Source organism: Chelonia mydas, chromosome 24 (assembly GCF_015237465.2).
Source record: "Chelonia mydas isolate rCheMyd1 chromosome 24, rCheMyd1.pri.v2, whole genome shotgun sequence".
Classification (NCBI taxonomy): domain Eukaryota; kingdom Metazoa; phylum Chordata; order Testudines; family Cheloniidae; genus Chelonia; species Chelonia mydas.
The window spans coordinates 14,147,612-14,163,074 of NC_051264.2; the positions used below are offsets into that span (position 1 = coordinate 14,147,612).

General features: G+C 50.0%; 1 protein-coding gene across 1 annotated transcript in view; it reads right to left on the reverse strand.

Annotated features, from left to right (window-relative positions):
- The window catches only part of LOC102932107 (IgGFc-binding protein-like), a 97,752-nt gene extending 82,655 nt beyond the window's left edge, over nt 1–15,097 (reverse strand). The window contains 11 exon segments of the mRNA XM_043535588.1: nt 416–747; nt 1,452–1,593; nt 2,211–2,410; nt 2,679–3,252; nt 3,767–4,356; nt 5,102–5,669; nt 8,607–9,205; nt 11,194–11,767; nt 12,565–12,905; nt 13,171–14,391; nt 14,520–15,097. Of these exon segments, the coding sequence (XP_043391523.1) occupies nt 416–747; nt 1,452–1,593; nt 2,211–2,410; nt 2,679–3,252; nt 3,767–4,356; nt 5,102–5,669; nt 8,607–9,205; nt 11,194–11,767; nt 12,565–12,905; nt 13,171–14,344 (5,094 nt within the window). The 5' untranslated portion in view covers nt 14,345–14,391; nt 14,520–15,097.
- Nucleotides 15,098–15,463: the final 366 nt, after the last annotated feature.

Sequence of the window (15,463 nt, forward strand, 5' to 3'; positions counted from 1 at the left end):
TCCCCAGCTCCTCTTGCCTTTCCCCAGCCTTGCTCTACTCCTGGTACCCTGAGCTCCCAGGCAGCCAGGTCCTTCTCTCTCCACAGCTAGAGAGAGACTGACCCAGCTCCTCCCTGAGGCCTTATAACAGGGCCAGCTGTGGCCTGATTGGAGCATGGCCCCCCCTGTGGCTGCTTCCCCAGTCAGCCCAGCCTTTTCTCTTGGAGCAGGGGAGTTGCCCCCCTACACATGGATGGATAAAGAGCTTTGTATGGGGATGGAAGGGAGGATGGATGCACAGGTATGAGGATAGATAAATAGATGTGTACAAGGATGAAAGTGGGGATGGATTCAAAGATAGATATATTTGGAGGGGTGGGGAGATGTTTTTATTCCAAATGTAACCTCTCCAACCATTTTTGTATTTTGTACTCACTCTGATTTTCCCAACTTCCTTCTTGTAGATGGAGATGTTGTAGCCATAGACATAGATGTTGGTCAGGCGCACGTAGGAGACAGCCTGGTTGCCCCCCCTGTTGTCGTTCTTCTCAGTGATGGTGAAGGGCACTAGGGTGGGGTCGGTCCCACAGTACTTGACCAGGGTGTAGGTACAGGTGCCCTGGAAGTTGAAGTTCAGCCCGTCGAAGGTGTGATAGTGCGGGTCCCCCCAGCCCCAGCAGGTTCCAGTGTAGTTGGGAACACACATCGCACGGCCGTCCTCAATCTTACATGTCTCCTTGGTCCGGCACTTCAGGACTTTGCAGGGATCTGAAAGGGGAGAAATCCCAGCAATCCATGAGTGAGAGCTAGATGCCAGGCAAGATCAGTTCAGCACAGGCTCAGTTATTCTCCAGAACCAGCTGGCCCACCAAAGTCATTCGGAAGAGGGGACAACCAGAGAGGAGTCAATGAGAGACAGTTTGCTACAGATGAGAGACCTAGACTATATGTCCCTGTTCAGTAATTGAGGAGGAAGAAATTCCCTTGGCTTCTGTAGAATCATAGAATCAGATGGTTAGAAGGGACCATAAGGGTCATGTAGTCTAACCTCCTGCTAAGATGCAGGATGGAAGCTCTGTCTGAGTAGGGATTAAATAATTAGGTAGTGTAAGGACCTCAACATTTGACCTAAAAGCAGGAACAGAGGAGACTTTTATTTGCCTCTTGACTGTCAAGTCCCTGATCCAAAAGCCAAGGATAAAATCAGTTACTTGATTTAACATGTCCTGCCTCCCAGCCCCCAATCTCCTACCCATATAATTCATTAGATCTCACTCCCCTCCTAGAGATAGGGATAAAACCCAGGTGGACTGGCTCCTAGCCCCCCGGATCTAACCACTTGACCCCACTCCCCTCCTAGATCTAAGGACAGAAACTCTACTCAGATCCTCAGCTTTTGTGACTCCACTGAATCTGCTCTAATGTCCGGCTCTACAATCACCTCTCTTCTTCTTTCACTCACGCTCCTTTACCTTTGTTGATACATTGCATGACTCCATCTCTGATCTCACAGGTTTCATCATGGGCGCAGCTGTGGGCCTCGCAGGTGACTCCTTGGAAAGGAATGCAGGTGCAACTTTGCTGGCACTTGTTCTTCAGGACCGTTTCGTTGGGCTGTTTGAAAAAAGGAGAAATAATACAATGTAACCCAGACAAATATAGTTCTACAGTGAGGAGGTTTTCAGTTATATGTAGCCTATATATGGGTATAGAAATCACATCTCTTGTCTCCCAGCCTCCCTGTTCTAACTCACTAGATCTCACTCTTCTCCTAGAGCCAGGAATAGAACCCAGGAGTCCTGGCTCCCACCCCCCTTGCTCTTTTCTTTACCTCTTGACTGTCAAGTCCCTGATCCAAAAGCCAATGATAAAATCCCTGACTTGATTTGACAGAGACCCCACTCTCCTCGAGAGCTGGCTATAAAACCCAGGAGTCCTGGGTCCCACCCCCCCTTTTCTTCTAAACCACGAGTAGACCCTTCTCTCCTCCCAGAGCAAGGGATAGAAGCCATTAGTTATCATTCCCAGCCACCCTGCTCTAATCCACTAGACACAACTCCCCTTTCAGAGCCAGGGGAATAGTATTGCACCATTAGTGTCTTTTGCTTTTCTATAGAGATTCATGTATTGGCCATTGGCAACTGACAATGGTCTGATCCAACATGGCTGATGAGAGCAGGGCAGGAAGGAAGTGACTGGATAGGAGTTAATACCCCAGAAGGGGGCAGTACCTTGTAATATATCCCCTTATTGAAGCACCCACAGCTCTGCAGAGCCACGCAGCCCTGGCCATCGAAGAGGAAGCCATCGTCGCACTGGCAGCCTTCGGCGCAGGTGTCTGGGCACTTCCTGGCGTCGGTGATCCTGGCACAGGTGGTGGTGCAGAGGTCGGCGCACACCTCGTAGTGACTGTTGGCCGGGCAGCGCAGAGCTAAAGCAGAGAAAGAAGCAATTGATGGCTGGAGAGATCTCACCCCACACCTTAGAGAGACAGACATGAAGGAGAGGAGAATCTGACGGGGACGAGAGGACCAGGTCACCTTTATAAGGGAACATGCCCTTGTTGGTTCCCACCCAAAGGAGTCTCTGAAGAAGCCCAGAGGCCTGGAATGAGATACTAGAATCACTCTCCCCGCCCCCCAGCGGGAGGGGAGCGAGTGGGATAGGCCCTTGTGCTACACCAGCATCGTGGCACTTACGGCAGAAGGAGGCGCTCCTCCAGGGCTGGATGGGGGCCCCGGCCTCTTGGCAGGCCGTCACGTAGCTGTGGATGCTCTGGCACAGGACCTGGGGGTCCCCGTTGCCCAAGCACACATCATACAGGCAGTTGTTGAAATACACGCTGGGGCTGACCGCGCCGTGGCAGGCAGCGAAGGGGCCATCGGGGGCTGTGAGCAGCCCGCAGTAGTTGCGCTGTTTGAAGACGTCCTTCTTCCTCTCCTCACAGACCGGGCAGCTGTTCCCGACGCATCCGTCCTCACAGGCTGCCCCCGGGATCGGGACTTTCCAGGCAGAACCGAACGCTGCCATGTTAGGGGCCACCCTGCCATCGGGGAGCAGGAAATCGTCATCCCGACGCCCGTTGTAGTTCCCGCACAGGCCGCACGTCTGGCCCTGGTAGTTCCCTGGGACAGTGACTCTGGCATGGTAAACCAGGTCGTAGCTCACGGTGAGGCCGAAGTCAGTTTGTACCAGCACGTTCCCGCCGTGCTGATATGCTTGGAGCTGCCCATCAGCCACAACCACAGGGAGGTTGTGGGACACCCCGTCCACCTGGAAGAGAAAGAGCATTCCCCGTGAGCCAGGGGAGGGGATGCTGTAGGGTTGGGCTATGGGCACAAGATAGGGTCTCAGTGACACCTGGTTAAATCTGTAGTGACTCCACTGAACTAAATTAAGTTAGGACCAGATTCTCATCTCACTGATCCCAAGGTAAAACCAGAGTCACTTCTTGCAGTCTAACACGGACAGGTCTGGATTCTGATCTCAGTTCCCTGGGGTTAATCTGCAATCATCCAGTCACTGCAATGAGGTGAGGACTGGATTCTGGTGCCACTTGTTCCATTGAAAATCCATAGTCCACTTTTTTCAGTGGGAAGCCTCTGGATTTACAGTGGTGTCAATGAAGTCAGGATCACACACTCAGTCTTTGACCCCAGTTGGGGTCTCCACAGAGAGTTAATTCTAATGACTGACCTGTGAGACAAGTGCCTCTTGCATTGCCACATCTGTGGGGCTACCCCATGGCTGGTTTCAAACCCATGGGATCATTTTGAGCAGGACTTACCATGACGAGCCCCTTCTTGTTCTGCAGCAAGGTGAGTGTGAGCCCATAGACCTCCACGGACACCAGCTTGGTGACAGACACCTTCCCGTTGCCCCACGGCACATTCTCCGCCTTCACAGCAAAGGATGTCAGGTTCCCAGTGTTGGTGCAGGTCTTGGCCAGGATGTAGGTGCAGGTGCCTTGGAAATCAAAGGCAACCCCATCGAAGGAGAGGTAGTGGGGGTCTCCGGCAGCAGAACACGTTGCGGATCCGACAGGCTGGCATTTCCGGATACCATTCACCAGCTTGCACTCCTCATTAGGGCGGCAGGACAACCCCTTACACACCACGTCTCCGCTGGCCTGGCACACACACTGCTCCTGGCACGTTGGGTGGAAGGTCTCCCCAGCCTTATAATAAAATCCCAGGTAGACACAGCCACACTGGGATATAGGGACACACTCATCACCGCTGAGCACAAAGCCCTCATCGCACACGCAGCCTTCCCAGCATTGGGCAGAGCACTGAACTGGGGCGTAGAGGCTGCTGCAGGTGGACTGGCAGCCCTGGGCGCAGACCTCGTAGTGGCTGTTTTGGGCACAGGAGAGACCTGCCATTGAAACAACAAGACTTTAGCATCCCAAAAAAGAAAACGAGATGGATTCTGAACTATGTAACAATGTAAGGGCTGAAGAAGGGAGCCTGATGACAGCCCTGGAGAATGGAGTCTGTTGGGTGCAGTATAGGAAGCTGCCGGGCAAAATTCCTTCATACTGTGCCTTGCTAGTATGTCGTTGCAGGACCCCTTGAGAGAGAAGAGTTCAGTCTCCATGGCCCGTTCAGCTCTTGACCTTTTCTAACACTGGCAGCTCAGGTGTATTTATCGCCAGTTATTACCGTGAGCTCTGTGATAGGCTCATTTGTACAATAAGGACCTGCATAATTCACATGCTTGTGGAATACAGGCCCTATATCCCATTGCCTGGACAACCCACACTGAGTCAACTTCTCGCCCCCAGGCAGGGCCTGGATTGGAATTCGCACCCTCTAGGGGACGGGCGCCAAATTCCAATTCCCTGCCCGTGAGCCAGTCCCTTCCCTGTCTTGGGGTCAGATCAGAGCTGGTGCCCCCTAGAGGGGAAAAGCCCCATATTCTCTCCCATGCCCACCCTGAGCTGGCCAGTCCCCCCACCTTGGGGCTAGATCAGAGCCCGCACCTGCTAGGGCAGAAACAGCTCATAACCCCTTCCCTGAACAACAACCAACTTGTCTTGCCCTTGAGCAAAGACCCTGTTTTCTTTCCCTCGTGCATTAACTTTCATCACAGAAGACAGTCCCAAGCTGCTTCCACTTACTGCAGAAGGAGTTGGTCCTCCAGGCATATATAGTCACCCCGGCGGCCTGGCAGGCTGCAGCATAGCTAGTGATAAGCTGGCATATCACAGCTTGTTGGCCTTTGAAGAAGCAATAGTCGTACACGCAGTCTTGGAAGTAGTCCTCGGGGTCGACTTTGCTGTGACACTCTCGGAAGGGGCCACTCTTGTCTAGGAGGATCCCGCACTCCCCATTCATTCCTCGTTGGCGTCTCTCAACAGCTTCAAGATCTGAGCACTCGTCCTTGGCAACCTCCACACAGCCGGGGATATCCTTCACCTTCCAGCTCTGCCCAAAGGCCGTTGGGTTCGGGGCCAATGTACCGCCCCTCATGGTCAACTCATCTCCCTTGTCCCCGTTGAAGTTCCCACAGAGACCGCACACAGCTCCAGCATAGGTGCTTGGAGCTGTGACAGTGATCCGGCCCTGCCAGTCAAAGGTGACGGTGAGACCGAAGTCAGTCTGGATTGCGGCTTCCTTCCCCCTCCGGTATATGGAGATCTTGCTGTCGTTGGTGCTGTATGGTAGGTTGATCAGCACGCTGTTCACCTGGGATCAATGCCAAGGGATCAGTGAGAATGGTCTGACACTGAGCAAGCACCTTTGAACCTGCAGAACCCCGCCCCTCTAAAGAACTTTCCAGGTAGAGCTGGTTGAACACAAAACCCAAATGGTGAATTTTGAATTCATTTTCATTGTGTTCATTTTTTATTTTCCTTTTTTTAAAAACTCTTTTTAACTATGTTTTTAACTATGTTTCCATTTGCAGGTTAAGTAGTTTTTGAAAATGAAATTTTATTGATTCCAAAATCAAAACTTTTCAGTTTGGGAAAGTTTCCCAAATGAAGTGCAATGCACAATTACCAATGACTGGAGATAGAAGAATAAGAGATAGGGGTACAATGACAAAATGCCAAAGAAAGAAATTTATGGCAACTAAACACAAAAAGAGAAGAAACATAGAAAGGCTGATAAATGAACATAGAAAAGGAATAAAGCTAATGAATCTGAGGAGAAATAACTTGCAAAAGCTGCTCAGAATTCTCCATCAGAATGATTTTTGCAGCTGAAAATGCAGTTTCTGAAAATTTAAAATTTACTAGCAGAAAATTTTGATTTTGCTAGAAATTTTCTATTTTCCTGACAGAAAAATCAAAATGAAATAGCCATTTTGGGTCAATTCGATCTGAACTGGAATATTTCATTTTTTAACTGCGCCACAATGTTTCATTTTGAATCAGTAAAAACGTAATTAAGCTTCTTTTCCCTATTGTACATTGCCTTATGGGAGTTGTGGTTCCAGTCTCCATTCTCTCCTATGGGCTGGACTCCCTGGAGGACTTCAACTCCCTGTAATAGATTTCCACTGCTTGGAGCATCATGGGTATCACATGACTCTGGTTGTACTATGGGGGATATAGTCCCCCAGGAGAAAATGGTGTCAGGAACTACAGCTCCTATCAGGCAATCGAGAAATACGATTTAATCTTGAAATGTGGCTCAACAAGCTGGATCAGAACATTTCTGTTTGAGCAGCTTGAAATGTTTTCTTCACTTGAACATATTAAAATGTAATATTTCCACATTTCAATTTTTGACCGCATTTTGGGATGAAAACAAAATTTGGAAATGTCTAAACTCCCTGTGAGGTTCGCAGTCCACATTTCACTCAGCTCCGCTTGCCATGCAGACGTGCACGGAGAAGGCCTTATTTGTAGAGCAGCAATGTGGAAAGTAAGGTTCGGCTGATTATCTACATGAAATTACATCTGAGCTGGGGAAACTGAGCAGGACTGCCAGATGTCCCGTTTTCAGCCGGAAAGTCCAGTCGAAAAGTGGACATGCCAGCCACTTCTGGGAGCAGCGCAGAGCCAGGGCAGGCAGGGAGCCTGCCTTAGCCTTGCTGGGCCACCAACCGGGAGCTGCCCGAGATAAGCGCCGCCTGACCGGAGAGCACATCCCGAACCCCCTGCCCCAGGTTGGAACCCCCTCCCACACCCAAACACCTTCCCAGAGCCCGCGACCCCTCCCACACCCTAATGCCCTACCCCAGCCCTGAGCCCCCTCCTTCACTCCAAACCCCTCATCCCCAGCCCCCCCCCACAGCCCACACCCCCAACCCGAGCCCTCAGCCCCTCCTGCACCCCAAACCCTTGCCCCAGCCCAGAGCCCCTCCCGTACCCTGAACCCCTCATTTCTGACCCTACCCCAGAGCCCTCACCCCCAGGTGGCGCCCTCACCCCCTCCCGCACCTGTACCCCCTGCCTCAGCCTAGAGAAAGTGAGTGAGGGTAGGGGAGAGCAGGTGACAGAGGGAGGGGGACTGGGGTGAGTGGGGGCAGAGCCTCAGAGAAGGGGCGGGGCAGGGGCATGGCCTCCGGGAACAATCAGGACAGGGGGCGGGGCAAGGATGTTCAGTTTTGTGCAATTAGAAAGTTGGCAACTCTATTGGAAGGGCTCGAGCGGACAAGGAAGGGGGTTGCTGAGCAGGCAGCGTGGAAGGAGGTGGGAGGCTGCTCTGCAGGAGGGCTTCTTCCTAGTCCCCTGGGTGGCTACAGCGCCGTTCTGACCTGCACTGCCAGGCAGCCTGCTGGAGATGGGGTTTGCAAGTCCCTTGGGGCTGCTCACCCTGGAGTTGAGGGGGGAGAGCAGTGAGTGATGGGGGGAGGGGGGAAAGAGGAGCAAATGGCGGATGGGGCCTCGGGGGAAGAGACGGGGAAAAGGATCCAGTTTTCAGAAATAAGAAAGTTGGCAACCCTAGAACTGAGAGAGAGGCAGATGTGGGCATTGTCCTAGCAATGCTGGATGCAGCTCCAGACAACTCCAAATTATAACTGAGAGAATAAAGGGGTTTTCAGTTTGCTGGCAATTCCAACCCCCCCCCCCCCCAAATCACATTGAACTGAAATGAAAGGTTCCAAAATTTTCAGTGAATGAAAAAACAAATATGGGGGGAGATGAAACTTTCCATTTGACCCAAAACAAAATATTTTGGTTGAATTTCAAGCTTGTCTTGTCTTTATGATAGTTTTAGAAATAAAATTAACAGAAAATTTGAAATTAAAAGTCATTTTGAACTGAATTTTTGTTTTAAAATGCCAAAACGGAACATTTGAATGGTTTGGATTTTTTTTTAAAGTGTTCTTTCCAATTGAAACAATTTGGTGAAACTGACACAAATTCACAAAGTGTTTTCTTGTCGCCAAACCTGCACTTTTTACCAAAAAAGGTTAGGTATGAAAACCGTCAGCAACCTGACGTCCAAAATATACATCAGAAGTTTCATTGTGTGTTGAAACTGTGGTTGAATTAAACATCTAACCACAGTGTCCTGGGTAAAAGAAAAGGTAAAATGAGCGAACTCAGGAAAGAAGAAAAGAATGATGGCTGACCACAGGAAAGAAAGAAGGTTCGGTGACTGAACATGGCAAAGGAAGACAGGTCTGATGACTGACCAGGAAAGGGTAGAAAGGTTCGATACACTCACCATGACTCTGCCAGGGTTTTCCCTGCTGATCACAATGTCGACCTCATAGACTTTGACCTGCACAACTTTGGTGAAGGACACGACTTGGCTGCCCCGATGGTCATTCTGAACTAGGACCTGGAAATCCACCAGGTCCTGGCTGTTGTTGCACAGCCCGGCGAACTGATACAGGCAGGTGCCCTGGAAGTCAAACTTCTTCCTGTCAAAGCTGATGTAGTGAGGGTCCCCCGAAGCTGAGCAGGTTCCGTAGCTGATGGGGTAGCAGTTCTGGATGCCATTCTCCACCCGGCACTGCTCCCCAGTCCTGCATCCGGTGTCCTGACAGCTCACTTGCCTGGTTTGCGGGTCACAAAGGCAACGTCTGGTGCAGGCGCTGTCCCCCCAGAATTGCTCTCCAAGATCATACAGACGCCCCTGGAACTCACATCCGCAGCTAGCCTTGGGGATGCATTTCCCGGCATCCAGCACGAAGCCCTCATTGCACTGGCACGTCTCCACGCAGGGCAAGGAGCAATTGTTAGGGGTCACTCGATCATTGCAGGTGGCAGGACATGCAGAACCGCAAGCCTTATACTGGCTATTCACCGGGCAGGGCAGAGCTGTCAAAAGGACAGGACACTGAGGTCACTGGGAATATCGCTCCCCTGTAGCATTAAACAGTTTGGCACAGGTCTGAGGGGGCCCAGCTGGAAATTCTGCATCATAGCAGCCCCTAATGATACTCCTGAACCTACAGTGAGCTCTGACCCATAGAACTAGAGATGTCACCGCCCCCACCACCTTTAGTCCATGGCTTTGTCAGTCTAGCTTTAAAAAACTGAAGCAATGAGGCTCCCACCCATCCACTGGAGAAGATAATTCTGTAGGCTGACAGACTTCTTCATTTTCCCTTCGTTCCATCTTGTCCCATTACTGTTAGACATACCCACTGGGACTACCATGAACATTTCTCCTACCCACTTCCTCACCTCAGAGCTTCTGAGAGGGTTATTTCGTCCAACGCTCATCCCTAGTCTACATGAGAAAGGGTATGCTGGTATAGCAATACCAGCCCGACTTCCTTAGTGGGGACACTGTTTATACCAGCAAAAGAGTCCTTATGCTGATAGCTCATACCATTTCCGCAGATGAATTAAGCTATGATGGCAAAAGGTCTTTGCTGGGTCCTGGGTCCAGCTGTGGTCACCCATGTTCAAGAAAGATCAAATCAGACTAGGGCAGGTGCAGTGAAAAGCTAGTAGGATGATATGGGGAATGGAGGGCCTATTTTAAGAGAGTAGACTAAAAGAGGTTTGCTTATTTAACCTAGCAAAGGAGAGGATCAGGCGCTGACTCCATGGGTGCTCCGGGGCTGGAGCATCCGTGGGAAAAAAGTAGCGGGTGCTCAGCACCCACCGGCAGCCCCATTGATCAGCTCCTCCCTCTCCACCCAGTGCCTCCCGCCCACCGGTGATCAATTCTTCAGCAGCATGCAGGAGGTGCTGCGGAGGAGGGGGAGAAACAGGGGCAGAAAGAGGCAGGGAAGGATAGAGGTTTGGGGGAAGCGTGGAGGGGGCAGGACCTGGGGCGGAGTGGGGGTCAGGAACCCCCGGGGAACTCAGGAAGTCGGTGCCTGAGGTGTGATTGCTCTCCATAAATACATGGAGGGGAACACCAGGGAGGGAGAAAAGGTATTTTAATGAAAGGACAACATTGGCACAAGAACAAAGGAGGCAAAACTGGCCACGAGCCAGTTTACACTTGAAATTAGAAGGTTTCTAACCATCAGAGCAGAGTGAAGTTCTGGAACAGATTTGCAATAGGAGCAGTTGGGTGAAGGACCGACCTAATTTGAAGATGGAGCGTGATAAAATTATGAACAGGATTGTATGATGGGATGGCTGCAACAGGAGGGAGTGAACGCGATGATCCAAGAAGTCCCTTCCAGTACTGGGTTCCTATGTTTGCCAGTATAATTGCGTCTACACTAGGGTTTTTTGCCAGTATAAAAATGTCACAAAGAATCACAGTCCTATCTGCTGTTATTATACCGGCAAATCTTTCAGGCATAGACATGGCTTGACTCATCCGTTCGCCAAGCTATGTAGAGGCACACCTTTGACTGTTTCCTTCTCATTCAGTCCCCCCTGCTTCTTTACATTATTTGCATTGGCCATTTTTCAAATTCCCCCAACAGCCAAGGGTGAGGCCAGAACCTCTGCTAAAGTCAAAGAAGTCGTGCCGATTTCCACCAGGGAGGGAACTGTCTCATTATCATTAGTTTATAGGTGCCTAACAAAGAGCACAAGTATTAAAAGAAGACGGAGATATTCAAAAGAAGCCAACTGGGGACCACTGAGATACAGAGAGATACAGAGAGATCAGTTCTCATTGTGATGTTCCAAAGGCACTGAAACGTCTATCTGTGCAGTCCTACCACATCCATGATATCTCAGATGCTCTATGTTATTTACACTCAGTTCTACAAATCTCTTTAGATCTCTTGAGGACCTGTTCCCATTTTGCCATTGACTTCAAACTCAGCTACTAAAACCTCCTGCCTTTAGGTCATGAGCCAGCATCTCTTTGTCACCCTGGGTATACTCACAGCACCCTGTGGGTATCCTCCACTCAGAGATGGCGACCTCCTTTCTCCGACAGGCATCAGCGTAGGTTGTCAGTGCCCGGCACAGCATTTCCTTGAGGCCATCGTTCATGCACAAATCGTAGACGCAGTTGTCCAGGTAGATTTTGGGGTCGATCACGGAGTGGCAGCGGCTGAAGGGGCCACTCGCCTTTTTGGTGATCCAGCCGCAGAAGGGCTCAGCTTTGTACCTGTCGACCAGCTCTGGGGAGCAGCTCTTGCACTCCCCGTGGCAGTCGTCCCAGCAGAACCTGTCCCCATCCTCCACCTTCCAGCTCTTCCCGAACTCCACGGGGCTGGCAGCCAGCACCCCCGTGGGGGTGGCAAAGTCGTCCCTGGTGTCCCCATTGTAGTTGCCACAGAGGCCGCACATGCTCTCCCAGAAGCTGCTGGAGATCTTCACCACCAGGGAGCTGCCCCAGTCGTAGGAGACCCTCAGGAAGAAGTCAGTCTCGATGACCACAGAGCCCCCACTCTGATACACCCTCAGCTGCCCCTCGAGAACAGAGATGGGAAGGCGGGAGCGCTGGTCGTTCACCTGGGAAGGGAACCACAAGAAACAGACATTGTTCTGGGTGCTTTACCCAAAGGAATCTGGCACAGTGAGGGACTTACTGGCCCTGCACTGAGGCTGCTATGTGCCACTGCAGTACAAATAATAAATAATACTAGGTTGAGACTTGCAAGGTTAGCTAGGGGATTTAGCCACACAACTCCCATTAATAGCAATGTAGTTACATACCCAAGTCATCCTTGGAAATCTCAGACACAGATTTTTCTATATAAAGCTACCATGTAGCTTGACATGCTCTGCTGAAGACAGAGGTAGAGAGTTACATGAGCCGAATTGTCAGAGGGAGGGGATCCCAGAGCTGGGATAGTAAAGCTGTATGTATGTAGGGACTGTGGGAGTAGCCTAGGGCTGGGATAGTGCTGCGGGGGGAGACTGTGGGTCTGGATTGATGATCACCAGCAGATCTGTGTGTATATGGGGAGCCCAGGGCTGGAGTTGCTCGGGGACTGAGTTGAGATTGAGAGGCACTGGCAGAGCTTTGTGTGAGGGGAGCCCAGGGCTGGAGTAGCAGGGGGCTGTGAGTCAGGACTGAGGGGCATTGGCAGAGATGAAGGGGAAAAGGGAAGGGGAGATGAAGGGGAAGGGAAGCTGGAATAGCAGTGAGTTGTTGTTCAGATCTGAAGTACAAGTGTGAATCTCTGTAGTAAAACTTTCCAGCAGCTGCCTCTAGCAAATGCGATTTTATGTTAGCATCACCAAATGTACCCTTCAAACATAAGCAGAAAACAAAGTATCAGTATTTATTCACGTTGCTCTCTTACCCTCACAAACCCAGTCTCATATCTGACCACTGAGATGGTGACATTATAGACCTCGATAGTCACATGACCAACATAGGAGACACGCGTGTTGCCCCTGTTGTCATTCTTGGCCTTGACACTGAATGATGGGAGAGTTGAGTCTGAGCCGCAGGTCTTGGCGATGGTGTAGGTGCAGGTGCCCATGAAGTCGAAATTCCGCCCATCGAAAGTGTGATAATGTGGGTCTCCCTGAGCCCAGCAGGTGGATTCTGACTCAGCCACACACACCGGGCTGCCATCTACAATCTGACACCTCTCTTTCTTCCTGCATTGGACAGTGCTGCAAGATGGGGTTGGGTTACCTACAAAGATTCAACCAGCCAGTTATACAAGAACTCACTTATGCCATGTACTGGCAGGCATTGAAAGAATCTGTTTGTTTGCACTGCATTTTTCACCCAGTAGGTGTCTCCTTGCAGGGTGAGGGGACTGGGTAAACAAAGGAGACGAAGCTGGATTTCAAGCTGTGTGCAGTCTCTTTGTGTATATTTGTTTCCATATCCCATTCTATGGGGGATTTTAGGGGTGGGGGGGGCTGGATTTTATTTACACGCAAAATTGACTTACTGTATGTACAAACACCTGATGAGCCATATCCACGGTAATTGTCCCCTCCAAAGCTCAGCAGACCGAAGGGAGAGCTCGGGTGCTGTATGGAATGGGCGCTAATCCCTCTGCCGAAGCTGTATTCTCCCCAAGAATACTCCGTGCCGGGAATCTGCTTCCATTGGACTTTTCCTATGGCTCTCTGATCAGACGTGATCCCGCTGGACTCTGAGCTCTTGACTATGATCAGCACATGGTTCTCAAACTCCTTCATCCCATCAATGTGGTAGGACTGGCAGTAGTTCGTGACGGGTGGGATGTTGATGAGGAACGGGTCATATGTGGATTTCTCCTTTTTAGCACCAGTGAAGAAGAGAAGAACCTGGATGCCGGCGCTAGCAGAGATGTAAAGTGGGTGAGAAACTTGGATTTGAAATTCAACAACCTGCCCAGCCAATATGTTGCGGGAAGTTCGTGTGGGCCCTGACTGGTAGTCAATGCGAGTGTTTTGGGAGGCGACAATGTATGCGATGTCAAACTTGGCTTGGAAGGACAGAGGAGGGATGATGTATGTGCTGCCCCAGCTGGAAACAGGCAGGAGCTGCTCGACAGCGTGATCACAGTTGGTGTTTTGGTCAACACAGCTGTGCCCAGTCAAGACGGCCACATCTTCCCGAGACTCGATTTTGGTGCCAGATAAATCAGCAGAGCTTTGCAGTTGCAAGGCTTGGTAGGGAGCGAGAGCAACCGTGAGTTTGCTCCCAGCAGCATAGATCCAGCGTTTGAACATTACAGCCCCTTTCAAATAAATATCAACTGTAGTGGGAGCCTGCCCTGCTATGACAGCAAACTCTTTCTTGCCTGAATTTTTGCCAGATGGAGTTACAATGTAATATACAGTACCCAGCTTCTCAATGGGATACACTACAGTGGTATCGATGGAATAGGGCTTTGAGTTAACAGACAGGACAGAGATGTTTTTGTCAGCCTGAATGAGGATGGTGCTATCAAATGTTTGGCTCCCAAACATCTCTACAGAGGCTGGGATCTGCACGGTCACCGTCTGTCCTTCTCCAACAGGTGTCACTTTCCGGAACGTACCCTTGTTCACCGTCACAATAACTGTAGTGGAGGCATGGTAACCAGTGATAAACAGCTTGCAATCTGCTCTTTCACTTTCGCCATAGTTTTGCATGAAGACCGTAATGAATTCTTTCCCACTGAAACTTGCTCTGCAAAGACCTAAAAGCAACAGATTGTGGGTTAAGAAAGAGGGTCAGAAACCCCACACCAAATCACAGCTGGGAATAGAACTCAAGTGTCCCAACTTCCAGATTCACTGCTCTAAGCAAGAGATACTAGTCACCTACCCAAGGTACGAATAAAATGCTGGAGTCCTGACTCCGAGGCCCTCTTAGTTCAACCCTAAATCCCACTTTCCTTCCAGACTTAAAAATAGAAATGAGAAGTCCTGATTCCCAGATGCTTCTGCTTTAACCATTAGACTATCACTTTCCTCCTGGAAAAGGGAGAACATGCAAAAGAAGACCTAGCATGAAGAAGACCAAATACAATGACCAAATAAAAGTAGAAGAAAAAGATGAAGAAGAAGGTTAAATGTGAAAAAGATCAGAAATGAAGAAAGCAAATCAACCATTGCAGAGATGCCTGAATTTGAAAAACAAGAACCACTGACTATGAACACAAAGAAGAAGACTACAAAGAAGTGCCAAATGTTGGGGTATGTAAGGGTTAAGTAGAGACCTGGGAAACTGCTGGTGTGCTGGTATGGTATTAGGGAGTGAAGTCACAGGCAGGCACCATTTCTTCATTTGATAGATAAAAGTGTCATCCCTTGCCCTGCCCTTCAGTTTGCTGGGGATAGATAAGCTCGCAGCTGCATAAGGAATGTGGGGATCTAAAAGATACTTTTTGTATAGAGCAGTGTTATCTCCGCCTCCCTTCCTTTCCCAGCTACATAAATGAGCTCGGGGTCATGGCTCCTTCCTCCCTCCCCTGTGAACTACTGATTAAGGGAACTTGTGGCTACAATTACTGCAAAGAAACGTATTTTCAAGTTAAAAATGTCTGTATAATATGCATAATGCTGTAAATAGTAAATAGGGGCAGGAATAATCATAGTATGGGAGTTCATATGACTCAATAAGGGTTTTGGGGGTGTTGTAGCAAATGTAGGTGTTTACATACTAACTTAGATAAAAAGAGTGTGCTGTAACTAAGCGAGTGCTCACTCGACAATTGGGTTGAGGGGAACAAGTATCGCAATAAAGAAGCCTGTACTCAAATCCACCTC